Here is a 27,871-nt window from a genome sequence, read left to right on the forward strand (position 1 = left end):
CCTAAAAATGTTCACAAAAGAGATTTTTTCTCTCCATTACAACTTTTTCTTTTAGTCACTTATCTTTGCCTGAAGTTTTTTTTTTTTTTTAATAACTTTTATGAAGAATGAAGAATGATCCAAAGTAAAGAATTATCTGGGAAAAAGAGAAATTCAAAAACTCTTTTATCCTTCAATTCTGAGTTGTTCTAGGAATCACAAACCACCTACTGGAAGCCTGAGTAAGTTACACAGAGCAGACCCTGATTTCTATCATTTAAAGAAAGACTCAACTTTCTCCAGAGGTAAAGACAGGATGGCAGTAATGGTTAATATTCCAGACACACACACACACACAAAACCACTACTGCAAAACCCTGAGGTTTCTGACCTAATGTTTTAAGAAAAAAAATGGAGTTTGTTTTTAAGAGCGGTTCTGGAATTAGTATTATGGTATTAGTTCTGTTTATTCAAAGCGACGCTAGGTGGCTGGTGGGCACCAAGCACTATATGCTGGGCACCATGGCAAGCTTCTCTTTCTGGAGCATTCCCAGGTGCACAGTTTAATTGTGTTCATGGACAACTATTTCTGCAAGCAGTTAAGATGAAAAAACAAACAAACAAACAAACCCAAAAAAACAACAAAAACCACTAAACAAAAACAAAACCCAAAAATCAAAAAAGGAAAGAAACCAAAAAAAGCTAAGAATACTGCCACACCAAATTTTTAACATAGGAGAGTAGAAACCTGATGATCCAGAAAGGCTCCAAAGAGCTTTTTACATTCTGTATATTAAAAGGAAAGATTAATAGTAATAATCTGGCTTCCTTCCTTGGTAAAATAAGCCTTTTATTCCCCTTACTGACTCCCAGTCAGCACCAGCACTGACTTAGACCAGTGATTCTCAGAGTTAGTCTCGCCCTGGAGATCAGAACCAACAATCTCAGTAAGACCATCACTGGTTTCCAGATACGACGGGCTGAGCTTTATAGGTTACCTCCTCTGTCCTACTAATGTGATACCTGATGGAACCTTACTGTTAACTCCAAGTTAAAAAAAGGCTAGGTACCAGTCCTGCAGTTTCAGAAGCCATCTCATAACAATAAAGTGACCGCTACTACAGCCTTCTAATGATTTGCACTTTTCAAAATGTGTCTGTGTGTTGCCTGGGTGGCTCATTCGATTGAGCATCTGACTCTTGCTTTCGGCTCAGGTTGTGTTCTCAGGATTATGGGATAGTAGTGCAGGATCTGCTGTAGATTATCCCCCCTCCCTTAACTCCTCCCCCTGCTCCCCATGTGCATGTGCATGTGCATCTCTCTAAAATAAGTGAATAAAATCTTAAAAAAAAAATAATGTGTTCATTCAGGCTAGTTCCCTTGAATTCTCATTATTGCCCCCCTCTGCAGTCTAGGAAGCAGGAATCTGGAGTGTGTAAGGTTTCACGGCCATGGGGTGTGGAGCTGACAGCGCAGGTCTCTGGGACTGGCACGGTGCTTGCCCATCTCACTCTGCTGTTCATGAAAGCCAGGACTGGGCTCTGTGTGCTGGGCACAGGAGGAAAGCAACACCGACAACAGCAGCCAACGCTCAGTATTAGGAAGTGTTAACTTTCCTCTTGCAAAAACATGGAGAACAGAGACTAGGGATGATGAAATTCTCCAGCATCTTCATCTTTATCGCCACCTAGGGATCCTCTGATGCAGCGCATCTAAAACTCACTGCATCCGGTCCAAATCCTGCCTGGAAACAAAAATTGCCAAAGATAAGGCACTAATGGGGCTGTGTCTCTCAGCAAAGCTGAGTGTGTACTTGATCAGAAGTGATCTGACCACAGAGTCATCCTGTAACCAGGAACCAAGCAAAATCCAGCCTCCTGAGCTAGCATTTCAGAAATGAAGGGACCAGTGTTCTTTGCAGGATTATATCCTTTGTTTTTCTTTATCTGTAATCAAATATTGATTGTTTCCTTGTTTACTGACTGTCTCCCAACCAGACTGTAATTCTATCAGGGCCAGGTTTTTTCTGGTCTAGTCTAGAGTAAGCTGCATTTAGGAATGTTAGTGCTGGGTAAACGGACAGATGAACTGTTATTTCTATCTTTTTAAGGAAGACAAGGGTTTCACTTAGGGTGCCCAACCAAAGACTAGAAATAGGGAGGAAATAGCAGGGACACGTTAAGTTTGAAAAGAAATATTTAATATTGTAATTTCATCCCCAGCAAACATACACACATCAGACCCACCTGCTGTTTTGTGATCGCAGCTATAGAAAGGGAGCTCTAAAATCTGGCTGGCAGGGCACGAGTTAGAAAAAGGCGGAAAGACTCTATATGAGGTCCCAGAAAGCAGACTTAAACTTTCTTAAGATTTAAAGATCTCAGGGACACCTGGATGGCTCAGTCAGTGAAGAAGTCAGTGACCTCTGCCTTTGGCTCAAGTCTTGATCCTGGGGTCCTGGGATCAAGCCCTATGTCAGGCTCCCTGCTCAGTGGGGAGCCCACTTCTCCTTCTCCCTCTGCTGCTCCCCTGCTTGTGCTCTCTATCAAATAAATAAAATCTTAACAAAACAAAAAAGATGTAAAGATCTCAGAAGACTTTTAAAGTTAATAATTACTTTCAACCACTAAAGGGGATGTTTTATGCAAAATAATCTAAGTCCTGGCTTAGGAAGGAAGCAATCCTGACAGGCTAAAGAAAGCTAAAACAAAAACAAAATAGAATAAATACAACATCAAACACAAAAACGGTGGGAAGCAAGATTAACAGGGTGGGGAGGATTGGAGGGGACTCTCGGAGGGCCTGCCAGGGCCCCTGGAAATAAGAGAAAGTGTCCCACTCCTCATTTGCCACTAATACTATTATGCCAAATTATCTTCTTTCTTAAAAATACGGCTCTAAAAAGGTTCCAGAGCTTCTATAAATAATTCCGAGGGGAATGAAATTATTAGAAGGTCTTCTCAGAGGAGACAGTGAGCCCCCTGCTCCTTCCCAGATGGTGCGTTTCATTCGCAATCCCATGAGCCCTCCCAGTCACTCTGGATGTTCTAGCTCCAGAGATGTCCACTGGCTTCCTGGGGGCTGCCCTGCCATGACCACCTCCATGTCGTCAGCTCAGGGAGGCCCTAACTGAGGTCTATAGTTCAGATGTGTGCCCAGCGTGTGGCTGGGGCTCAGGAAGCTCGCACTTGAGGGCACTGCCCATCTCGAAGCCACTATGCTCCCTCTGGACAGTTTGCAAAGCCCTGGCTCTACACTCCTGGGCCCAACCGTTGGGACTCACAAAAGTCTGTGGCTAGACCTGCCCAGGAACTGCTGTTTCCTCTCTTCACCAAAGCCGCCTGACAGGACAGTAATAAATTCATGGACTGTAGAGGTGGTTTACACGAAACCTCATCAGATAGGACTCGATCGTCAACAACAAGGAGATGTATCTACCGAGCCTGGAAAAACTGTCCTTCTGAAAAACATGCATGTATGCCAAAACACATACTTCAAAAAAATCCATTCCTAACTGAAATCACCATCGGCATGCTTTTCTAATCTCCCCCTACATCCCCTAAATTCTGCAGACCTGTCATTTACTGAGTAAAAGCAGCACTGCTGTGGTGATCACCCACCGGTAGGAGGAGAGACGCAAGGCTCAGAGTTTAGGAAACCGGCCACTCACATGCACGAGTCCAGCTCTCTGTGACTCCAGGCCAGGCACTGATCCTTGATGGTACCCTGCTGTCCCCCTGCGAATGGCCCTACATGTCCCTGACCAGAACACTCGCGCCTGACTGTGTTCTCTCCTCACCTCTGTGCCTCATCGGTGAGGGGTCAGCCCAGCTGGAACCTCATCCAGAGCCTTCTCCAAGCCTCCCCTTTACCCTGGGGCAACGGCTGTTATCTGTGACCTATCCACCACAAAGCGAAATGGCTCTCAGTATTCTCTATGTTGCATTATAGCTGGATTTTCTCTTCCTTCCCAGGCTGAAAGCTCCCTCGGGGTAGGATTCATGTCGTCTTCATGTCGCTCAGTGCCTGGCACACTGTGAACACAATACAAGTCTATGGAGCTCATTCATGGCGTATCTCAGGAGGATGCTCTCTCATTGTCCTTGTACATTTGGTTTTTAGTGAAACAAACCACCCAGAGGGTCTGCCAAGCTGGGAGGCCAAATTAAAGTACATCTTTAAAATTTTAAGTAAAAAAAAAAAACAAGACCCAGAAGACGGCTTTAAAAACTATCTTGATGATCTCTGAAAACATGGAAATACAATGTACATGTTCTAAACACACCATGCCACAGACAGTAAGTGACAACAGCAGAAATTCTATCTATATACAGCTCTGGACAAGACAAATGCTTTTCACAGTATAGACCTGAAAGGTTTGTCACTTTAGAGAGTTATAGATGGGGCGCCCAGCTGGCTCTGTCAGTGGAACGTGAGACTCTTGATCTCGGGGTTGAGTCTGAATCCCACACTGGGTGCAGAGATTACTTAGAAATAAGTAAGATCTTAAAAAAAAGTAGATAAAGACACAGTGTATTTCTGCTGAGAAGGGCCCTGTGTGTAGTAGGAAGGCACCATGATCACTGCACTCGGGTGGGGAAACAGAGGCACGGCAAGGTGCGGTAGAGAGCAGGGAGGCCGCGCACAGTCAGGAGCAGGCTGGGCAGGGCTCCGGCACGGCGGGTGACGCAGGAGTGATGCCGCGCTGCGTACTGTGCGGCACGGGCTGTTCCCCATCCTTCACCCTCATTCTAGGACCCCAGAAACTAACAGCACAGTGCCTGGACTCAGGGGCCCAAGGGTGGTTCTTTCGTAACTACTCAGACGTCTCGCATACAAGAAGCACAACACAATCCTTCTGCTTCCCTGTCCACACGTGGCAGTCGGTGACTTGTTAGTGAGCCTGTGCCAAGTGGCCACCCCTGAGGGCCAGAATCCCAGACATGCTCTTGGCCTGCAAGTGGCCAGTGCAAGAGGACAGATATGCCATGCTTTAAAAGGGATCGAGGAAACTGATAAAAATAGGCCAAAAAACCCACAAAAAATCAACATGGATCAGTGATGACAGCCCCTGGGATGCTTCGCTACAGAGCCACTCAAATGGTTATCTTCCTATGAGGTTAAAAAAAAAAATCCATTTAAAGTGTAAAGTCAAGAGCATAGGAATAACGCTGCTACTAGGAAAACCACTCCTAGGCCAGCGGTCATCATCCCGCAACACACCCTGACGGCGGCGGCTTTGCGTGTGGAGGAAGCTTCTTCTTGCCCCCCCGCCCCGCCTCTCTGCTGACCACCATGGGCCTCGCATGATAGCCGCAGAAACGCTGTCTAAGATGCTCACATGACTGTTTGGCCATAAGCTGCACACATTCTGTAGAAAGACTTTCAGCCAGTCCACCATCACACCCCCAAGATACTGGAGTCGTTTTAGGAGAGTTCCCCCCTGACTGGCCACACATTTCCGGGACATGCTTTTCACGGACCTGCTGTTGTGCATTCACTCAGCAAGCACAGACACAGCGCTCCCTCTCCACGCCAGGGGTGCAGGCCAGCTCACTCGCAGCCCCTGTGCCGCAGGAGAGCAAAAGGAAGACTCCCCGCCCCTCCTGCTCCCCTCAGGCTCCCCCAGTGGCACCCAGGGCCACCGAATGCATCCAGGAGGATCGAACACGTTCCTGGCGGTGGAAGGCTCGCACGCGCTGGTCACCACAGACGCGACTTCACAGTCTCTGAGCAGCGCGCCAGCATGGTACAGGCCCAAGCATGGTTCCCACACCAAGACCCTGAAGCTCGGCAAGCTCAGCTCCACGCTGAAGAGCCCAGGGCAGGGGGAGGACGAGCACGCTCGCAGGAGCCCCGTCTCTCGGGGAGGGCCAGGGCAGGAGGCTTCCTGCAGGAGGGGGAAGGGAGGTTGGCCCCGCAGTGTGGCTCACAGACGGATGTGGCTCAGATGCGTGGTGCTCTCCAGCTTTGCTCTGGGATCACGAGGTACTTCGTCTCCTCACCTCGGCAGATGGGGGCTGCCATGTGGTTCCCCCTCTGTGACTCGAGCACGGCCCGAGGCTGTCCACTGCCTGTTGGGAGCTCAGACCAAGGCTGCAGCCTGTCCGAAGCAGGAAGCCACGTCACCGAAAACGTGTCTGAAGCGCACCCAGAGGTCATATAGGCGCTCGCCTGATATTCACAGGCGCTGCTTAATGTCAGATTCCGCGGTCCCGACTCCACCAACAGATGGAGGCAACAGCAACATATCAGCGCTTTGTGTTTCTTAAAGCTTGGAAAGTCAGCTCTTGTAAGTAAGTCAAGTAAGCGTCCCGAGGCCAGACTCATCATTCATTCACCTAATGATGAATGCTGCTTTCCTTGAGTACGTGATGCCTGCGTGAAGCAGCTGGCGTCAGAGCCCCTGCTCGTGAGACTGGGGGGACATCACCCTGGCGCCTTTTTTCCCCAAACAGCTTCTTTTGGAGCCAAGGAGCAATGTGGTACAGTGTCAGCAGCGGGCCCTTCCCTGGGCGCCCACTCTGTTAGGTGCTCGGCTAGATGCTGCCCATATACCCCATTAACCTATATAACCTTTCGTGTCGCCCCGAGTCTGCATTGCTGTGGGGTACAGACGTGCAAGCGGACGACAGGAGAAAATCGCAGCTCTCCAGCTTAAAGTCACTCACAAACAGAGTTAAATCAAACCAGCCAACCACAAGCACGCAGTGTCTGTCTCCAGTCCCTGCTCTGGGGGATGGGTTGTGTGGCACCATACTGCTCCCCGTGGTCCTCCGTGTTCTAGAGACGTCTGTGGCCACAGCCCGACAGTCCCAGGGGCGCCTTGCCCAGGACTTCAGGGCTTTGCCTGTTACAGAATGCTCTCTCACCATATTGGCTCACTGGATTCTGAGGACAAGATCACGAGGAAGGCAAGACAGAGATCAAGCACCTTCCTCAATGTGGGGAAGAAGAAACCAGAAGGTCAAACTGGTCTGACGAGTCTTAAGGGCCATTTTTACCTTCCACCCACTAATAGTCACTGTGTGGCCGGAAATCAGTTCCTCACCCTTTCCCGGGCTCAGTTTCCCTACTGTACAATGGGCAGCAGACTGTGATCACCTTTGAGCATCCTTCCAGCTCTCTAAAACCCAAGTTCTAGGACATGAATTTTTTGTTCAAAGATGAAAAACAAACCAATCTTGGCAAGCCTGAAGAATTTCAAGTCTAAACAAACATACTGTACAGTGCGGGGTGGGGGGCAGGTGTTGATCACGAGGGAGAAATGACTGCATGCTTAATCCTAGAGCTTTCACAAACTCTCACTGGACTTCACATCCTAAGAGGGCAGGCGGGAAAATGTGTCTAAGGCTCAAGGGTGGTGAGATTGGGGTGCTGAGCTGCCGTCTCCCCACACTGACGGAGCCCTGCGTAAGCACAAGGGGGCTTTGCTTGATGGCGATTTAGGTCAAACTTCCCTGCGTTCTGAGGAGGCAGCTGGAGATTCTTGAATGTTCCTGTGCTGACTAGAATAATCACTTCCCCCTCTCCCCTCTATACTCCTCTTATTAGTGGGACTTTATCCTGAGTGTCTGCTATGCCTCGCCGGAAGCCACCCTCCATCGAAGCCCTAAATTCACAGTGTGGAAATGACCACTGCTGCAAGCAGAGACCGTGACATCACTTCCATGGAAAATGAGCAACTAAATGACAGTCAGGATGTCCTTGTTTTCATGCAAATGGTTCTACCAGCTCAACAGAGTGAAATGAAAAACACATAAGGGCCACTAAACAGAGGAGGATTATCTCTGCACAGAGTGTCAGCTGATTTATAACAATGTCTTCTAAGATCTCCATTCTAAACATGATCACTTTTCCAAATGGAAGGGCACGCGAGCCAGGCTAGCTGCAGGGCACAGGACCATCTCAGGCCCCTTAGAAAGTCCAGGGGAAGCCTGTGCGGCTTCTGTCTCCCCGCATCTGATGTTCCGCTACGAGCAGCCTGCAAGAGCCCTCGGCTTCCAGCAGAGAGGAGTTTCTCTTCTCTGTGTCGGGATTTTGGGGGGTTGGGCCTTGGGGGATGTAGCTTGTCTGGGGCTGACCACAGTGGCCATGGTCAAGTCTCTGAGCACTTGTTTCAGCAGCTGGATCACTTAATATATTTGGTCTTTGTTTTCTGGGCCTCTGGTAAAGCGCTAGTTAGAATTTATTCAAGGCAGGAGACAGATGCCTGGCATCGAGTCAGACAGACTATTTTATGGGTTTCTGTGGCCCCCTGAGGTAAGATTCCAGAAAGGGGTGTAGGAAGGTGAGGCAGCCTCTTGGTCACTAGGATGCTGGTTCCTTCTCTCCTGCAAACCTCCTCCAAGATTCTCAGTCACCTGGAGGTTCTCTGACAGGTACAAGCCCACCCTGTGTAGAGAGGTGATCACTATTATGTTGGTAACCAGGGTCAGAGGATAGGGACCCTTCCAGCATTTTCTTCAATTATTTTACCTGGTCTGGAGGTTCTCTGTGGTCCTCTCTGGGGTCCACAAAGGGAGATCTCTGGTCTTATCCAATTGCTATTCTAACAGGGGGACAGGATTATGCAGAGGGGACAGCAACACAGCACTCCCATCGTGCTGCCCACATCTGTAACACGAAAGACTCGTGTTTGAGTAAGGAATCTGAAACCTTATTATGTACATTCTAGTGTGTAATGTATTGGAAGGGTAAGAGAAACAAACACTGGCGGGTCAAACCACTGGCTCACGTGTGCTGTCACTCTTCCCCTACGGTCGCTAGTTATCTTTGATGAGCACTGTTCAAGCCAAAACCTTATTTTAGCATTTTCTCCACTATTTTATGATCTATGAGGCCATTTGGGGTCCCTCTAAGAACACAGCTCCCATTTATAACACTTTTCAATGGAGAATGAGCTCTGAAAAAACACTGTTCTGAATAAAGCTCACATTTCTCAGAAAATAGGCCCAGTGTGATTCAAATAGGCACGGCATTGTGCACGGAGGGGCCTTCGGAACCTGTGTGAGCACGGGCTGAGCACACATGGGAGCCTGCGCTTGCCTTCGCTGGCCGAGACCAAACCCCAAGCTTCCCCCGGGCTGGGGTGACTCCTGAATGTTGCCATTTCTGCATCTCGACTCGTCACCGTACTGGTGGGAACACACGGACGTTCAGAGTTGGACACTCTCTGTGGATGTGGGATACGGGACAAGCACGTCGTTGCCACAGGCCAGGGTGGTGGACCATCAGCCCTCAGTGCCAGCCTGGCGAAGGCTTTGGACAGTGCACTACACAATGCCCCTCTTGTGGGAAGAAGTCTTCCCAGGTAGTATCTCATGGAAAAACAATCCTCATCAGAAAGGTCAGGAGAGTAGGCTCAGGTCTTACAGGCCCAGATTAGAATCCCCGAGATCTGGAAATATGAGGCCAGTCACTCAACCATCTCTGAACCACAGTCTCCCAGTCCACACAATCCCAGCAACTGTAGGACCCACCTCATTTTCTGAGCACAGAATGAGAAGTACTGGCCTTAGGGCCTGTCATAAAGCAACTGCTTCGCAACTACTAACTACTGCTATTCCTACTAACATCTCCAGCAGACAGATGGCTTAGTGTAGAGAAAAGTTAACTTTTTGAAGAACTGCAATTGCACACTACATCACACAACAAACAAGACAGGTTTGGCACCCAGTGGCCCTTGGAATGAACTGCAGCTCTCCCACTTATAGGCTGTGTGACCTTGGGCAAGTCACTCTACCTCCATAAGCCTTAGTTTCCTCATCTGTAAAATGGGCACTAAAGTGTACACCTCACAGGACTTTTGTGAGGAGAGCACAGCATGACACATGAGGAGTGCCCATAATACCACCCTACTGTCGGTAGCAGATGGCAAGGCCCCTATTTCAAGCTGTCCTTGACATCACATTCCATGCTCTGCCACTGGGATGCACCTTGCGATTTTTACCTCAAAGTTGCGCAAACCACGCGCTTTGAGGAGGGAGTCGTGGAGCCCTTCTCAAAGTCCGTACCTTTCCCGGCGTTTCTAGGAGGCAGCGGAGGCGCCTCTGTGGTCGGTGACGTGGGCGAGTCTGTGCTTGTGGAGACAAAGATCTGGTTGGTGAAGGCGCCGTAGGAGAGCCGCTGTTTGTCCCTCGGAGTGCTGAATCCCGGCAGTGACAGCTTGTCTTGGGGAGAGATGCTGGAGGAGTGGCAGAAGCTCTGAGGCCTCGGGGAGCGCTCTTTCTTGATGGGGCTCGGCTGCGGGAGACATAACAGTGCAGGGGGTGAGGTCTTCACGGAGGGCTACGCTTCAGGCTCCATCGGGACAGGGGGCTCCTGTGGCTCTGCATGCTCTGAGGTCAGCCATGACCCAGCCCAAGAGGAGGGATGCGGTTCTTGCCCTCCTGATTCTCAGTTCACCTTTATCAGAGTCACACCAGTCACACACAATCAGAAATATTCAGAAGCCGAAGGGCATGGTCAACGGTATCCTTTAACTAAAGAGTCCCCTGCCCTCTGGAAGGCACTTCACCAGCACTGAACTGCTCTCCTACCATGTGTGATCTCTACGGTGTGCTCCTTCCCCGCTCAACCCTCTCGGGTCACAGTTCTGAGTCCTCACTCCCTTTCCAGTCGGCAGCCCCTTAGAAAGTGGCCTCCGCATTGTGGTCCGGATGATTCACACCTGTGGGCCAATCCTGACCTTTCGGATTCAAAACTGTCATCGACGGCCTCTAAGGTGTCCCTCGCGTTTGCACTCCTGGTGACAGCAGTGGCATCTGTGGAACTCCTGAAGCCTCAAGTTCACCCAGAGCCACCAGGCCTGCGCGGATAGCTGGGACCCCCGCCTGCTGTAGGTGCCCACCAGCCCCCACGGAAGCACAGACCTCGCGAGCGGCCCTCAGTTGCAGCTGCTTTCAGCCCCGGCATGTTTCCCACACTGTGGCCAGAGCTGGTGGGGAAACCTGCTCCTCTGACAATTCATCTCTGTTGACTAAATGGCTTCTGATGGCTTGGAGAAAGCCCAGAGGCCAAATGTGGCCCCTATTGTGCTTCCCTATCTAGGCTGCCTGACTGCAGGGCAGCCTCCTGCCGCTCACACCCAACCATCCGAAGGCACCTCACACCCTGTGCTTCTAACCAGACCTCAGGCTTCCAGCTCTGTCACGACCCCGTGTCCGTCACACCTGCTGTTCTTCCCTGGATGTGTTCTCCTCTCCACTTTCTGCCTGGCAAGCTCCTCCCTACCCTCAGAAACCCATCTCCAGTGGTACTTCCTTGGTAAGGTCTTCACCATTTTCCAAGGCCGAGACAATTTTTCTGTTCTCTGAACATCCCCCAGGCTCTTATATATATAATAGTTATCCGTTGTACTTCATCTCTTCTCGAAGTGGGGAATGTCTTTAGGACACCTTGTGGGACTACTCTTTACATGCGGCCTAGGAAAGAAGAAATGCTCCACACATATTTGCTGCGGGGCGCCTCGGTGAAGCAGTCGGTTGGGTGTCCTACTACTCTTGGATTTGGCTCAGGTCACGATCTCAGGGCTCCGTGCTCAATGCGGAGTCTGCTTGAGATTCCCTCTTTCTCTACTTCTGCTCCCCCAGCCCCATTCTCGCTCTCTCTGAAATAAATCTTAAAAAAAAAAAAAAACCCACCCACATATCTGAGGAAAACTGCAAGAATGAACTTTCAGAGGTAGTCATGAACTACCTACGAGAGTCAGAGAAAACTAGGTTTAATCCCAAAACTGTCTTTACTAACTCTGAGATTTCAGGTTGCAAAATCTGTGTGTGTCAGTTTTCTCTTCTGTAAAATGCGGCAATAACAATGCCATAGTTTGCTTTTGGTGAAGAAGATCTGAGGTAGCACAGGCAACTTGCTTCCAACTGCCTAGTCCATACTTACGTTCTTAACACCTCACAACTTTTTATTTATTAAGGACTGTTCTGATGGCTGATTTTATGTGTTCACTTGGCTGGACTGTGGTACCCAGGTATTTATTTGGTCAAATACCAGTCTAGATGCTGCAACGTTTAAATTAGATTTTGAGTAAAAAGGATTACCCTCCATCATGGCAGTGGGCTTCATTCAGTTAGTTGAGGGGCTTTTTTTTTTTTTAAAAAGATTTTATTTATTTATTTGACAGAGATCACAAGTGGGCAGAGCAGCAGGCAGAGGGGAGGGGGAAGCAGGCTCCCCACTGAGCAAACAGTCCGATGTGGGGCTCGATCCCAGGACCCTGGGATCATGACCTGAGCCGAAAGCAGAGGCTTAACCCATTGAGCAACCTAGGTGCCCCAGTTGAAGGGCTTTTGCAAAGAGACTCGGCACCTCCAGACTCAAGACCACACCATCAATTCCTGCTGGAATCACCCGCCTGCCAGCTTTGCCCGTAATACCCTGGGGACTCACTGGCTCCCACAATCACGTGAGCCACTTCCTAAAAATAAATTCTCATCTCTCTCCCTCTGTCTTCAACCACCTCCTATGGGGGCTGGTTTACCAGAGAACCCTAACATAGCGGTGGTACCCAACAAGGATTAAAGACTGAGCAAAGAAACTGGCCCAGGTCACAAGACGAGACCCAGTCTCATGAAGAATGATCTCGGCCACACAGTCCAGGCGACCTGGGACCAGCAGCAGGGACTCAGGGCACTGCTGGAACTCACTTTGTCGTCCAGGTCGTCATCGCTCTCATCCATCTCCTCCTGTCGCAGGTTCCATTCATACTCCACGTGCACGTGGGGGTTGAACTTCCCAGATTTAGCCTGGGAAAGCTGAAAGGAACAGCAGGTATAACCATGTTCATTTAAGCGTTAAACATCCCACTATTATATAACCACAGAGCCAATCCCACCTCAGTCTCGGTTTCAAATGAATCACCAGCAGCTGTTTGTAGGGTAAAACTCTGATTATACAGGGCTGGGCTGCTGAGGGACCGGCTCCGAGGAGCTGCCCAGAATTACAGGCAGAGGCTTTCTTATTTTGAGAACATGGCTTCTCTTGCAAATTAAAAGCTTTCTTAATTTAAGAATGAGCCTCAAAAGTGCAAATTCCTGGCTGGAAGGCAAAATCAGAGTTAGTGAAGTACGAGATGTAAGCCCTTTATTTATTTATTTATTTATTTTAATTTTTTTTTTTTTAAATTTATTTATTTGTCATAGAGAGAGAAGCGAGAGCAAGCACAGGCAGACAGAGTGGCAGGCAGAGGCAGAGGGAGAAGCAGGCTCCCCGCCAAGCAAGGAGGCCGATGTGGGAATCGATCCTAGGACGCTGGGATCATGACCTGAGCCGAAGGCAGCCACTTAACCAACTGAGCCACCCAGGCGTCCCGATGTAAGCCCTTTAAGTCAGACAGTCCCGGTTCGATCCACGGCCACTTTTCTTCTCCATGAGATGGTGGCAGGGAGCACTGTAGCTTTCTCACAGGGTTCTCGTAGGAACAGAAACCTATAACTGCTGTCCTGCAGCCGGTGCTGGGCAGAAACTCAAGGGGATGGAACTTACCTTTCCTGCCTCATCCTTCCCCACCAGTAAGAGAACCACGCTATGCTAAGGCCCAGAGGGATAGGAGAGATCCAACGAGACCAGAAATATGGGGCTGGTGGGGGAAGCCATGCATTTAACATTTTGAAAATCATTATACGCTGAACTTGACTTGCCCAATTTTTGGAATTGGCTTCCAAATAATTCTTCTTTACTACTGAGCTGCAGAGAAAGCCTAAGTGTCTGGCATATAAAAAGCATGACCTTAATTCACAAGCCTGTCTGATAATCATCTCTCTCAAATGCCTTTTAGCTCCTATGTCGTAAGGGTACTGAAAAGACACAGGAATGGCAAATCCATCATTCTACCCCCTTTTCAAATGGAGACCTAGTGCTTGTCTGAATTCCTTTAGTCGATGTTCAGAAAGATGCATCTGTTTCTTCTATCCCAACTCCAGTTTCTGAGAACGACACTCCAAAGCAGCTGGTGTCTAACGGATGCCCCACCTCCGTTTTGCTTACCAGATCTTCACACTGGGTAGCTTTTAATCTCTTTGCTATGTCCAGGGCAGTCTCCCCAGCCTGGTTCACTATAACAGAGAGAAAAGAAATCTGCATAATTATCTAAGATAGACCTTGAAAAGGCTACGGACAATAATCAAATGATTATCGTCTTGGTTTTAGCCAACCGGATGCTGACCCCTGTTACTAACCCACCGGGTCACACTCTTACCGACGCCCACGGTGGGCTTACTCCTGAGCAGCAGCTTTAAACACTCGGGTTTACTGTACATACTGCAGTAGTGCAGAGCCGTGTTGCCCAGGGCCGTCTGTTTATCCAGGTTCCCACTGAAAAAATATGATCAGAAAAAAGTATAACTTAAAATATGATTTAAATAGGACATAAATAATTTAAGACTACAGATTAACCACGTATTTCTGTGCAAACAATGGAGTCAAGCTTGAGACCTACTTACAAGCAGGGCAAACTAGGGTGCTGCTAACATTGCACCCACGTTTATAAGCCAACTAACGACAGCACAAGCCAGCATTGCTTGAGTGCCTCCTTATGGGACACTCTCAGCTTTAATGTACCTTGGTTCATTAAATCTTCATGACCACCCAGTGGGGTAGTTTATGAGCACCTTTGTTTTACAGATGAAAATACCAAGGCACAAAAAGGATGAAGTACCTGCTTTTGACACTATCAGGGCATGGAAGACAGAGCAGGGATCTGAAAAAAGGCGGCCTGTCCCGGAGCCAACACTCTTAACTACCACACTGTACTACCTCTAAGGAGGACGTGTGGACATTTATACGGGGCTTGTGTCCAGGCACCATACTTCCTATGTGGGTTCAAATTCCCTTGCTATTTTGACCACTCGCCTTTGGATGAGCTACACTGCCTCCTAATAATCTGTGGCTTACAGAAATACCCAGTGAAGAACAGAGCCAAGTCCAAACTTCCTGTGTTCAGTATTGTAGTCTTATTAGTATGTCCCAAATCTGAATTACCTATTGAGTCAGCCACACACACTGTAGTTCTTTTTTTTCTTTCTTTCCTTTCTTTTTTTTTTTTTTTTTTTAAGATTTTATTTATTTGAGAGAAAGTGAGAGCATCAGTGGGGATGGGGAAGGGTCTGCTGAGCAGGGACTCCAACATGGAGCTCGATCCCAGGACCTCAGGATCATAACCTGAGCTAAAGACAGATACTTAACTGACTGAGCAACCCAAGCACCCTGACACTGTAGTTTTATAATGAACTTATGATCAATGAAAACTCACAGATCCTGTTGACCTGTGCTATTAAGTCTTCCCTCTTTCAATCTTCTCTAATCCACCAAGTTTTGACAGAGACAGGATTGTACATCCTTCTAGGCCAAGGGTTGCCAAACTATAGCCCATAGGCCATGTCTGGCCCTACATTTGTTTTTATAAATAAAGCTTTATTGGAACATGGCCATGCTCACTCATCTTCATATAGTGTATGGCTCCTTTCACACTATAACACTGGAGCTGAATAGCTGTGACAGAGACCTCATGGTCTGCAAAGCCTAAATAGTACTGAGTTCTTTATAAAAATCTTGTTGATTCCTGATCTGGGTCCCTGAGAAGACTGGTTTGTGTTAACTTACAAGTCGTATTCAGAGAAAAATGAAAACCATACCAGTTTTGTACAAGGAAGTCAACCAAGTGAAGAGATGTCTGATCTGCAGTTCGGACGGCAAGATGCAGGGCTGTCTCCCCGAGCTCCTGAAAAGGACAGGATGAGGTTAAGTAGGGTAATCGCATGTCCTACTTTACCTACAGCAGCTTTATTCACATCAGTTACCTGAAAGTAATTATTAATAGTACCCATTTACTTTCAAATTGTCCTGACTTAGACATGGTCACTCAATGTATTAGAATTTCATTTTTTTTAAAAAGGCTTATTTATTTATTTATTTGATGGCAGGGGGGATAAGCAGGGGGAGTGGGAGAGGGAGAAGCAGGCTTCCTGCTGAGCAGGGAGCCCGATGCGGGGCTCCATCCCAGGACCACCCTGGGATGTGACCTGAGCTGAAGGCAGGCAGGAAGGCAGAGTCCTAACAACTGCGCCACCCAGGGGCCCTGAATCTCATTATTTTTTAAACTCACTCCCCACATTCCTGTTTTAGTGTATGACTGCAGTGGGGCCCTACCTGTCCGGGCTCCAGCAGTGGTTCCATGAGCTCCACTCCCTCTGCATAGACTTGAATTAGTGCAAGTAAATCCCTGGATTTGATGGCCTCGAGCAACTCATTCAGCTTAGCTGATGAAGACGAACAGGCCTTCCTTGAAAACCTATGATCTACATACTTCGCAGTGATATATTCTTTCCGCACAGTCCTGAAACAGAGCAGAGCAATATGAACAAAGATTTTTTTTTTCTACGAGCTAAGAAAAACTGACATTTTCCTGAAAAACAATTCTCTTTGAAGTGAGATATGCTCTCCTAGGCTCCTTTCAGGATTTAAACAAACCAGGTTTTAGACCAAATTATCTCCTCACAGACAGGATGAAGAAACTGATTCATACATTTGCTAGAATATGTACAAACAATATATAGTCACAAAATTAATGGGCACCCAGCTCATAGAAGACTTCTTCTCCACCTTGAGCAACAGCTTGAGAAATCGGCTGTGTACTACTTCAAATTCAGATGCCCAGAAGCATACAAAGAAATTAAATTTTAAAACAACAATTCTAAAAGACCAATGACGTTTCCAGAGCTTCGCTGTAAAAATTTTAGTCATCTGGCACAACTCCCTATTTTAACAGGTAAGGAGTCTGAGGCTCACGAAGGCGGTCTTTAAATTCGCTCCCACAGGCCAACAACCGAACTCCAGGATAAAGGGGAGCTGTCCTTCCTGCAGGCTCAGCTGGGAGCAGGAGACTGTCAGGGTAGCACTCCCACAGTCCGAGCGGGCGTGCGCATTTCTCTTTAAGAACTTGTCCTTTCTCTGCTTGCAGTTCTGTCCCAGGCTCCGGGACTGCGCCCACCTCCCAGCTGCTGGTGTGAGTATCTGACCTAAGTGGCCCGATGGTTACTTCTGCCACTTTTGGCGAAAAGGCTGAGACAGAAGTCCACTCAGAGGAAAGGAAAGAAGAGTTGGGCAAGCGAGCTAGGGTCCAGATGCTACTGGCGCCAGCCACCCCTGAGCTTATCCCATGATGTTCCCAGTTACATGAGCCTACTCAATGAAAAAGCAGTCAGTGGACTGTGGATTCAAATCCTAGTTCTAACAGCACACCAGCTGCGCGACCTTGGGCAAACAGCTTCATCTTCAGAAGCTTCAGCTTTCTCATCTGAAAATGTGGAGAATAACTCATTGGCGTATTTTGGATTAAAGAATATACAGCACCTACCAGGTACTTTCTTCTTTCTGAGAAAGCTCTAACTCATGGGACGCAAGATTTCTTGTTCAGAAAAACCTATTGCACCTATGGAGGTCGCTGCTGTCCCCTCTCCCGCCCCAATCCCACAGCCAGACATCACTGTTTAAAATCAAGCTGATGGGGCGTCTGGGTGGCTCAGCGGTTTAAAGCCTGTGCCTTCAGCTCAGGTCATGATCCCAGGGTCCTGGGATCGAGACCCGCATCGGGCTCTCCGCTCAGCAGGGAGTCTGCTTCCCCCTTCTCTCTCTCTGCCTGCCTCTCTGCCTACTTGTGATCTCTGTCAAATAAATGAATAAAAAAATAAAAATAAAAATAAAATTTTTAGATTTAAAAATTAAAAAAAAACATAAAATCAGGCTGATGCCTCCTTTCCTTCTGGGTCTGCAGTGAAGGCGGGAGCTGGCTGACAGCAGCACACCACCTTTGGTGACCTGCAGATGCTGCTCACTGACCAAGATCTTATTTCCATGGGTGTCCTTTACACTTAGGTCAAAGTCCTTTTAAGATGGCCATGGCGTGACAAGTTGGAGGACTTCCAGACACCTGAGAGACTGGCCTAAGCCCAGCTTCTGGTCTCCCACTGCACACAACTTTAAAAAGTTTGAAAGGCAGCCACTGTGTGATGGGCGGAGTACCGGATTTAAGAAAGAAATGGCTTGATTCAATTCCGACATCAGATGCTATCCGGATGACCTTGGATCAAGCTTTGCCTGTTTCCTCATCTGGGAAATGTCAGTACTCGTACCAGTCCTCTGCCTTCCAGGGAAGCAATAGTAGGTACGAACGAAGAAGGACACATGGCTATGGGTTCATACATAAGCTTCCTTTCCATGGGAGGTAAGTCTGAGACAACGGTGTCTGTGGAGGCTTCCTGGCACTGGAGTGTCATGCAGATGTTGCAAAATAATTTGGCAGAAATGATGCTAAGGACACTCAGGTATCATGGGAGTACCTGGGGGATGCCCCAGGACACCCTGACGAGCACCTCCAGCCCTGGGTCTCTACTTCCACAGCTGCAGGAAGTCCCTGCGCTCTCCACAGGCAGGATGTTTAACTCTTTCCGGGCACTGGGCTGCAGCCGGGGGCACAGAAAACTTTCTGACACAGGGCAGGGCCGCAGGGAGGGTGGGAAATAGACTTGTCTGAAATCTGACACCACAGCTCTGCCCGATGGCTGACAAAAGCTCGCCCTGTGTCCCCACTAGACCTGGTCCTTCCCACCACCCCTGGGGCAGACACTGGTACTACCTACTTACCTAGATGCTCAGGCCCAAACCTTAGGTGTCATCTGGACAATTTAATGAAATGTTCTGTGTCTGAAGTGACTAGCAAATCCTGTTGGCTCTCTCTTCAAAACATATGGAGAATTCAACTACTTTCCACCCCTTCCCAGCTACTGTCTTGGTTCACATCACTGTGGCTCTCAGTGGGCCTGGTGCAAGTTTCTCCTGGGTTTCTGTTTCTACCCCTCCTCCAACTGGCCTTCCAGTACTGGCCACTGCCGGCTTTCTCGGCCTCAGCCCTGACGACACTGTGGCTGGACAATTCTCTGTCATGGCGCAGTGCTACACACTGTAAGGTGTTCAGCAGCATTCTGGTCACTCCCTCTGTTTAAAGCCTTCTCATCACATAGAATGACTTACAAGGCCCTCCGAGACCTGGTCCCACCTCCCTTTTGCGTGGCATCGGCTATCACTGTCCTAGCTCAGTCCCCTCCGGCCACACCTACCTTCTTGTTACTGTGTGAATGTGCCCACAACCACTGTTCCCCCTGCCAGGCCCGCTCCCCTCACCCTGCACCCCACGCGTGTCCTTCGTATCTCTAGATCTTCATCCGACATGAAGTCCTCAGAGATATTCCCTGACCATCCCAAGGACAATGCCTTCTATGCTTCACCCCCTTATCCTGTTGGGTTTCTTCAGAGTGTCCATTACCAATCTCCATGTCCTCCTCTCCACAGTCAGAATGCAGGACAGGAGCTGTCGTGTTCACTACTGCATCATCGGCACTTACGTGTGCTAGGAACACAGACGTTGCTTAGTAATAGTGAGTGAGTGAACAGTGTGTCACAGGGGGCCTGCTTTGTTCCTCAAGGCTGCTGGCTAAATAAGAGGACTGTGATGAAGACTGTGGTCTTGGTGGTGGGGACAGTCATGGTGAATCCTTACGTGTTTCTCCCTCTAGGCTGGGAGCTGCTCGAAGCACTTTTCACTTAACCCCTTCCGTTCTTACCACACCCTAGGAGGTTGACACAGACAGGTGGGGTCACTTGCCCCAGATCACGGTTCAGAATTGACAGAGCCAGGATCTGGGCTCCAGTAGTTTGGAACCTTAATCACTCTATTAGAGATTCTGCAGAATCACAAGCATTTCGAAGGGAAGGTCCGACAGAGGCCAGACGACCACGTGAGGTTGGAAAACAGACGGGCAAGAGTGGGCCACCTCCCTTGTGAGCAAGAGGAAATACAAATCCACACTGTGATGAGGTTTATCTTAAAATGATGCCTCTGAGATGTGGGCCCACAAATACGTCAGACTGCTGGCGGGGGCGCGACCGCACTGGGTATCTATCTGCGCGCTTACTGCCACCCGGTCTGCGGCGTGCCTTCAGATCGTGTTTCTGTGTGGCTGCTCCGTGATCACATTCACTTCTAGAAAGCCTTACTTCTCAGTGTAATTTGTGCTCATGCGTGTGAAAGGAATCCAAGGTGTTTCTGCGCTAGAACAGAGCTGAAACACTGTTGTTAAGCCCGACGCCCTGAGATTAGGTTAGGGTATTAAATATGCAACCAACTTCCCTGACTCTTCTCCAGTGACCCTTTCACAGCCGTGCATAAGGAATGGACTAACTTCTTGGTTTACAGCCACCTTCCTCTCCAGATGGCAGGCATCACAAGGACAGAGCTGACAGCTAGTTCCCCCAGCACGTGACCGACCATGAGGCAAGCAGTGAGCAGACAGCACGCATTTGCTGAATTCAAGGAAAGACCACTGCCGAGAGGCCTGCTGGGAGACACTATCTCATGATTTCAGAGTGAAAACACCACATTTCTTCAACGTGGCTGGTAACAGTTTCAGTGCTTGGCAGATGTGGTGCCTGAGGAACGACCAAGGAGGGGCTTGGTGGACATTCAGGGGGGCGTCTGTGTCCCAGAAGCTCCCCTGCTCAGTAGAGCTGGAATTAGTAGAAGCTGTCTTCCTATTCATGCACAGTATTTAAAAAGTTTAAGTGTAAATTCAATGTGAAGTGATTTTTAAATAGGTTTAAAGATTCACAGGACTCCAAAATAAAAATGATGCCCAAAACTGTTTACTGCGAAGATCTCTTGCACTTTTCTTAGTCTCCTGTGCCCGTGTTTCTTCACGCATACACAAATAATACACTTTGATGTGGTTCTGACCCAACCTTCTGACCTGAAGGCAGCATATGTGGTGCAGGGCTCCGTACCTTGCTTTTCTACCTGATGGTAATTCCTAATGGAGATCGTCCCATGTCGGGATGTAAGCAGCCTCCTTATTCTTTTTACATCTGCACAGTGTTTTGCTGTGTGGCTGCACCGCAAACTAATTTATCGGAGACCTACAGATACATGTTTGTTTTGTTCCTCATCTTTTCCTATTACAGATCAGGAGTCAATTCCCACAAGTAGCTCAGCAAAGTCAGAAAGTAAATACATCAATGACTGTGATAAATATGGGTATTTTGCTCCTCCTGGGCAAGGGGCCACTAGCACACCCCCCAGCAACACCTGAAACAGACTGCTCCCTACAGCCTCACTGGTAAGAGTCTGGACTTTCCCCATCTAATTGGAACGGGCCATCGCTTCTGTCTGTGTCCTGTTTATCACACTATGGCATGACTTAGAGAGAACCACTTCCATAGAGAGCAGCAACTACCTAGGGAACCATGTCAGTGAGCGTAATTTGTGCACTCCAGAAGTGTATTCCAAAATACTTTTCTTTGCTCTGTGTTTTCCTCCTATTGGGGTTTCCTCTGGGGAAAAAAACACCATAACCATTAAGACATTGCCTGTGCGGACAAGAAAACAATTATAGAATGGTAAAGAATTCAGTATATTAGAAGTACTTACATATCACTTGAAGGGGTGGGTTTTGTTGAGGGGCTGGGTAAATTTGCTTCCATAATATCATTAAAACTATTGTTTCCTACATTCTTGGCCAGCTGTAACATAAACAAAACACAATACAGCCACTCTTTACTATGAGTTTAAAAGTTTCCTATTACTTGCTTTTGAGATTTTGGAATATGTATCTGTCCCTCATTTGACTCAAGATATAAACCATCCATATATCTGGTCAACAAATATTTGCCGAGCACCTACTATGTGCCAGGCATGGAATCTCAGGGTGCTGGAAATAAAGGGGTAAACCACATTCCTTCCTGCAGAAGCAACAGACTCGTGGGGCCACTGATCAGAAAAAACAAGGATTTTAACAAAAACCATGTAATAAATGCTAGAATAGCATAGAATATGCCCTCCCCCCACATACTCTGAGATGAGACAGCAGGTTACACACGTGAATCCAGGTTAAATGCTTAAAGGCAACAACTGTTTTTCAATCTCTATCATATCTCATTTTTAGATTGAGCAGAGAAGGAGGTGGGATTCCTTTGTATCTGGGATACACATAAAAATGCTACAGGAAGCATTCTGCTTTTGGGTTCAAGACCCTTCCAGGAAAATTTTTCCTAAAGGGCCTCTGGTCACTCAGATCATTTGGGGAGCAAGGCAAGGCTTAGGAAACATTCACGCTCTCAGGTCTCTGTGGGGAAATCTTGCGTTTATCACCCGGCAAGTGTTCAGGATTTGCTCTTCCTGTTTCTAGTTGTCAACGGGGTGTCATTAGCTTAAGTCAAGGAGAGGGAGTGGCTCCACTTCCACACTCAAGAAGAATGTGTTAGCTGTAAGCTCAGAGCCTTTTCTTCCTCTAATCCTGATATGAATCAGGGAGTTAAGCATTAGTATGATACTTCCTGAATTTCTTACTTCCTAAAATCAGGGGCTCACACAAACACAGACCATCATTGCTGAGAAGAAGTTATGGGTTAAAAAGTGATGGGCTTTAAGGTTGGTAGCTAACAGACCACTCTCGAATCATGGGGGCGTCTACAAACTTACAAACAGTAAAAACAGAGACAGACTCTTTAGTAGCTATTTTTAGTAACACAGGCCACTAAGTAAAGTGATCACATGAGTTTAACACCTAATTCCCTTCACTGCTCTTCAGTGAATCACATAAAAACTAATTCTGAAAGAAGGCGGCTCTGAAAATCTCATCCCAGAAGAAAAGCCAGTTTAGGTGAGCTAATTATAGAAATGTATGACTCACCAGTTCTTTAGAAAGGAAATAGAAATAGTCAACATTACATACCACAAAATTTACATTTTAAATATTCATGCAAATTCACAAAATTCAGGAACTGTAATTCTTTGTACTCAGCACAAACAGGACACTCCAAAGCCACGTATTATATATATCTATGACAATATGCATTTCCGAGTACAGGTCACTACTCACCAAGAGTTCAGAAGTTCCTAATTTGTCTAGTTCCAAAGACTGAATGCGAGAAATGTGAACCCCCATTTCCCTATGGATGCCAGAACATTCTATACAGGTCAAAATACCCAAGTTGGTTGAAAGCCAGGTGGGTTCTGTGTGGAAAGAACATTTTGAAGACAATGAAACAAACACGCCCTAATTTTAGTGTGCTAACTATAAAGGAAGCTAAAACAAGAGTAGCAAAACTTGCTAAGAATTACAAGGGGAAGATTTAAATCTTAGACATGGAAGCTTGCAGCTCAGCCTAGGGGCTCATATGAAGCTTACCAGCTTTTCAGAGGGCAATATGGGTGCTAAAAGAAATTTTTAAAAATTTTCTTTCAATACTGAATAAAAACAAAATTAAGTTCTTTATTTTTGTGAAAATGTGATGACTTTTCCTGTGAGGTCCCATGAAACATCTGTGTGAGAGATACTCCTTCAACCCCTGTGATCATCCTTGGCAGGGACAGACCGATGTGCGGCTCCGGGGACACGGTTCATAAGCTGCCATTAACCTCCCAGTTACAACCCGCACTGACCCACCATCCTGGTCACGGCTTCTCCACATGCACCTTCTGGTAATGAGACAGCTGTAAATCCTGAACGTCAAAGGCTTCTTTCACAGACCTAAGCTATTTGGACTCCACAACGGGGGAATGAGTGTTCCCCTGTCACCAAAACCTTCAGGGTTCACTCCCTGTGGCAAGCTTCTTTTGGAGGGATCAGTACCCGAGGAGTTCTGACTCCTCTGCCACATCCTATGTGGTGTGTGAGTCACTCACAGGACACGAGACCCGAGCACGGCAGAAACCGGGAGGCCTGTCTCTGAGCTGCTCAAGGCATGGGGTATGGGGAAGTCCATTTCCACAAGGAAAACAATTAGGGAGGATATCATGATGCTTAAGAACCACGGGTTTGCATCCATGCTCTGATCCCTACTAGATGGAGGACTTCGGGAGGTCACTTAACTTCTCAGAGTCCCCTACTTTTCTCATCCGTAAAATGTTGAGGATATTAGTAGCTTGCTCACAGAGCATCTGCGAGGATTCAGTGAGAAAAGCGAAAACAACTAGCAGAGTCCATATTACAATGTAAGCATGGAACACACGTTACTTACTGTCCATACCTACGTAATACAGATGCTACCTGAAAACAGAAGCTTGGGGAAGGTGACACCCATGTGACACAGAGGCTGGGGGGCAGTTTTCACTGAGCAGGAAGGAAGGAAAGTAAAATACAATGGGTTGGGACGATTTCAGATATAGCATTTCACTGAGCCCTCGTAACAGCAGGGGTCTATTATCCCATTTTAGCCCTAGAAACCAAAGATGAGACTGGTAAAGGGACCTGGCATGAGGTCGTCCAGGCCGTGAGCGGCAGGCTGGTGATTCAAAACCAGGACGATGGACTCTGCATCCAGGGCTCTCTCCGTACGCCCCTGGTGCTCATTTAACTGGCAGCATCTGGGCAGGTGGCCATTTGGGGCACTTGAGGAGAGCAGGTGGGAGTTTTCCAGGCTGAGCGAACAGCAGGTGTAAAAGCAGCTCGGGGTGGGACCGCTCGAGTTGGAAGCAGTGGTGGGTCTGTGTCTATGTCCATGCGGAGATCAGGATTTAAATACACAGCTCGTGTTTACTCTGCGGGAGGAGAAAGGCTGTGCAAGAAGCCAGCTCCTGTTTGGGGGCAAATACCTGATGAGCCGCAATCGCAGCAGACATCATTCCCAGGGAGCCGCTGGACGTCCTCAATGATGGCTTTCGTCAGGTCTTCCAGACTGTTCTCCCCCGTGCTCTGCTCTCCACGGAAGGCCATGGTGAGGGCCTCTTCTTTGCTATTTGTCAGTACGGATATCCATCTGTTGTTGGAAACAAGAGGAAGGAGATGTAAAAGCAAGGCCACTGCTCGCTCCTTCCACTGCAAAAAATGCTGTGTTTGTTAAGAACTTCCAAGAAAGACCCACCCACCCTCCCCAGCAATAAAGTGAGGAAAAAAATGAAAGACATTAAATCCAGAGAGAAAGTTAAAAGAATGCCAAGTAACATGTTTGCTGGAGAAAATGAGAGCTGGGAGAGGGACGGAGGAGAGATGAAGTCCGCGTCACCGAGGGCCTGCAGGGCCGACAAGGTGCGCGCACGTCCACTTGGACGGAAGCTAGCAAACGTCAGAATGGAGAGGACTTGCTGCGGGACCAGCCCAATGAAAGGATGTGAACGAACTGGGGAAAAATGGACAGAAGGCAAGAAAGAGTTTAGCAGAAGGCATCTGTTCTCTGGCAGTCCACTGTGGGGGAGGAAGGTGGGCTTGGAAGTGAAAATGAAGGAGTATTTACTTCATGAGCAGCTTTGAGAATTTATGCTTGTGGCAAAGGTACAGTAACAAACATGCTGAAGTGAATAATCTGAAATAGAAAGCACAGACTATGGGGCGCCTGGGTGGCTCAGCTGCTAAGTGCCTGCCTTCGGCTCAGGTCATGATCTCGGAGTCCTGGGACTGAGCCCCGTATCAGGCTCCCTACTCGGTGGGAAGCCTGCTTCTCCCTCTCCCACTCCCCCTGCTTGTGTTCCCTCTCTCTCCATGTCTCTGTCAGATAAATAAATAAAATCTTTAAAAAAAGTACAGACTATGAAATCACATATGCAGCATGACCACAGTATGAACTGAACAAAACCGCCGTCTGCTACCAGTGTAGCATCAAACCACCTAAATACACAACAAGGATTCATTAATAAAGCAGGAAATAACCAGAGAGTGGAATAGTTAATCATGTATTAAAATTTAAATTTTCAACCAATTTTTCTAGATTGATCTTTTAGAATTCAAGTATAATTGACAAAGTTTTCAACTGAGTTTTGGATGACACTGGGGAAATGCTCACAATATAATGTTTTGTGATATAAACAAGAAAAAACTGTTTATGTGGTATAATCCCAAATTTAGAGATATAGAGGGTTTTAGGTACTTCTGTTTGGGGAAGAAAAAGGCTAGAAGGAAATTCACCAAAATGTTAATACTGGCTTTTTCTGAGTAATTTTCTGTAGGAATAATAGATAGATGGATTGCTTGACTCTGCCTTTCTGTAATTTTCCAAACCTATAATGGGCCTGTATTACTTTCATGAATGAGAAAAAAAAAAAGTTAATTAAAAAAAACTTTACTTATTTGACAGAGAGAGAGAGAGCACAAGCAGGGGAGTGGCAGGTAGAGGGAGAGGGAGAAGCAGGCTCCCCATGGAGCAGGGAGCCCGATGTGGAACTCGATCCCAAGACCCTGCGATCATGACCTGAGCTGAAGGCAAGACACTTCTCTGACCAAGCCACCCCAGCACTCCAGTTTCTTTTTTAAAGAAGAAAATGAAAAACATTTCCAAACCACAGTTTGTTCTCGCCTACCGTGCAGACAGCTAATAACCACCCCCACCGAGAGCACAGAGGTTCAGAACAGAGTCTCGGTTTTTTGTGTGTCTTGTGGGATGACACAGATACGACACAAAGGGCTCTCCGCAAAAGGTTTAGAGTAAGAGTCGCAGCAATGAGAATTACAAATCAAACCTAATTACGTGGGGTACATAAACTGCAAGGCACGCCTGTGAAGGCAGGAGGCGCAAAGCTCCCGCCTGTTGTAAATGCACCGGCACAGCCCAGCATTCCACTGCGCTGCTCAGAACGCAACACTGCAAAACCAACTGCGGAAGAATGGGGTGGGGTGTGTGTGTGTGTGTGTGTGTGTCTGTGTGTGTGTGTATGTGATTCAATACCTTCTAAATTAAAGAATTTTTTTTCTATCATTTAGTTTCAAGTTAAAAACCAGAAATTGGTTTCTTAAAAACAATTCAAAACACTGGGCTCAATTGTGCATTTAATCAGTGGCATTGTGTTACTGGAGTTTTCACTCTGTGTGCAGAGACTCTGCTTTGTTTTTTTAAGCATTGTGATATTCTGGCTATCTAATATACCAGGACCTACTGCATGCCAAGGACTTAATTTTTTTTTTTTTTTTTACGAGCAACAACATGAGTGGTAGGGGAGGGTGGGGGGCTCAGAGGGAGAAAAAGAGAGAGACTCCCAAGCAGGCTATGGGCCCAGCACAGAGCCTGAGTTGGGGCTCAATCTCACGATCCTGGGATCATTACCTGAGTCAAAATCAAGAGTTAGATACTTAACCAACTGTGCCACCCAGGTGGGCCTCCCCCTTATAATTTGTGAGATATAGTCCTCCAGCAAGCCTCTGAATTGGGGCTGACAGTCCTTACAGATGAAAAAGCGCAAGCCTAGAGAGCTTTGTGATTCCTGAGGTCCTCAGGACGGGTATCACACTGGACGGAGACACGCTGCTGACACCCCCTCCCCACATCCCTTTCTGGGGTTCCTTTATTAGCCAAATCTACCACTTCACTCAAGAGATCAGGACAAAGAAATAGAGGACTTGGTACTGATAATTATAAAGTATATATTTTAAGGGCAACTAAGTTTCTGCAGGGGTAATTCAAATTTGGTGCAATGGACTGTCTATTTTAAAGATCAAGAACCAAAGCAACTACTTCTGACAATTAAAAAATATACTTTTAAATTATTTTAAAGTAACAGGCATACCACAAAGTATAAGAAAGAAAATAATGCACCATTGTATTTTAAGACTCTGAAGTTTCTGTGAGTTTACAGGATTAGTAACATTGGCTCTGGACTAGGAACTTTATGCACTTTATCTTCAGTCCCAAAGCCCTGCAAGCAAGGCCTACAATCTCCTACTTCTTCTTCTTCTTCTTCTTCTTTTTTTTTTGAAGATCTTATTTATTTATTTGACAGAGAGATAGAGAGCACAGGTAAGCAGAGCAGCAGGCAGAGGGAAAGAGAGAAGCAGGCTCTCTGCTAAACAGGGAGCCCGATGCAGGCTCGATCCCAGTATCCTGGAAGCATGACCTGAGCTGAAGGCAG

The 27,871-nt window shown here is 47.4% G+C and overlaps 1 protein-coding gene across 4 annotated transcripts in view; it reads right to left on the bottom strand.

The window, feature by feature from the left end:
- Positions 1 to 27,871, bottom strand: part of ASAP1 (ArfGAP with SH3 domain, ankyrin repeat and PH domain 1) — a 351,640-nt gene that overhangs the window by 21,930 nt on the left and 301,839 nt on the right. For all 4 annotated transcript variants that reach the window (XM_032316148.1, XM_032316146.1, XM_032316149.1 and 1 more), the window contains 9 exons: positions 24,632 to 24,795; positions 22,917 to 23,050; positions 21,467 to 21,558; positions 16,138 to 16,324; positions 15,624 to 15,709; positions 14,189 to 14,304; positions 13,978 to 14,045; positions 12,639 to 12,746; positions 9,996 to 10,224 (listed from right to left, as the gene is read on the bottom strand). In XM_032316148.1, the coding sequence (XP_032172039.1) occupies positions 9,996 to 10,224; positions 12,639 to 12,746; positions 13,978 to 14,045; positions 14,189 to 14,304; positions 15,624 to 15,709; positions 16,138 to 16,324; positions 21,467 to 21,558; positions 22,917 to 23,050; positions 24,632 to 24,795 (1,184 nt within the window). The remainder of the gene's footprint in view (positions 1 to 9,995; positions 10,225 to 12,638; positions 12,747 to 13,977; positions 14,046 to 14,188; positions 14,305 to 15,623; positions 15,710 to 16,137; positions 16,325 to 21,466; positions 21,559 to 22,916; positions 23,051 to 24,631; positions 24,796 to 27,871) is intronic.

Source organism: Mustela erminea, chromosome 16 (genome assembly GCF_009829155.1).
Source record: "Mustela erminea isolate mMusErm1 chromosome 16, mMusErm1.Pri, whole genome shotgun sequence".
Lineage (NCBI taxonomy): Eukaryota > Metazoa > Chordata > Mammalia > Carnivora > Mustelidae > Mustela > Mustela erminea.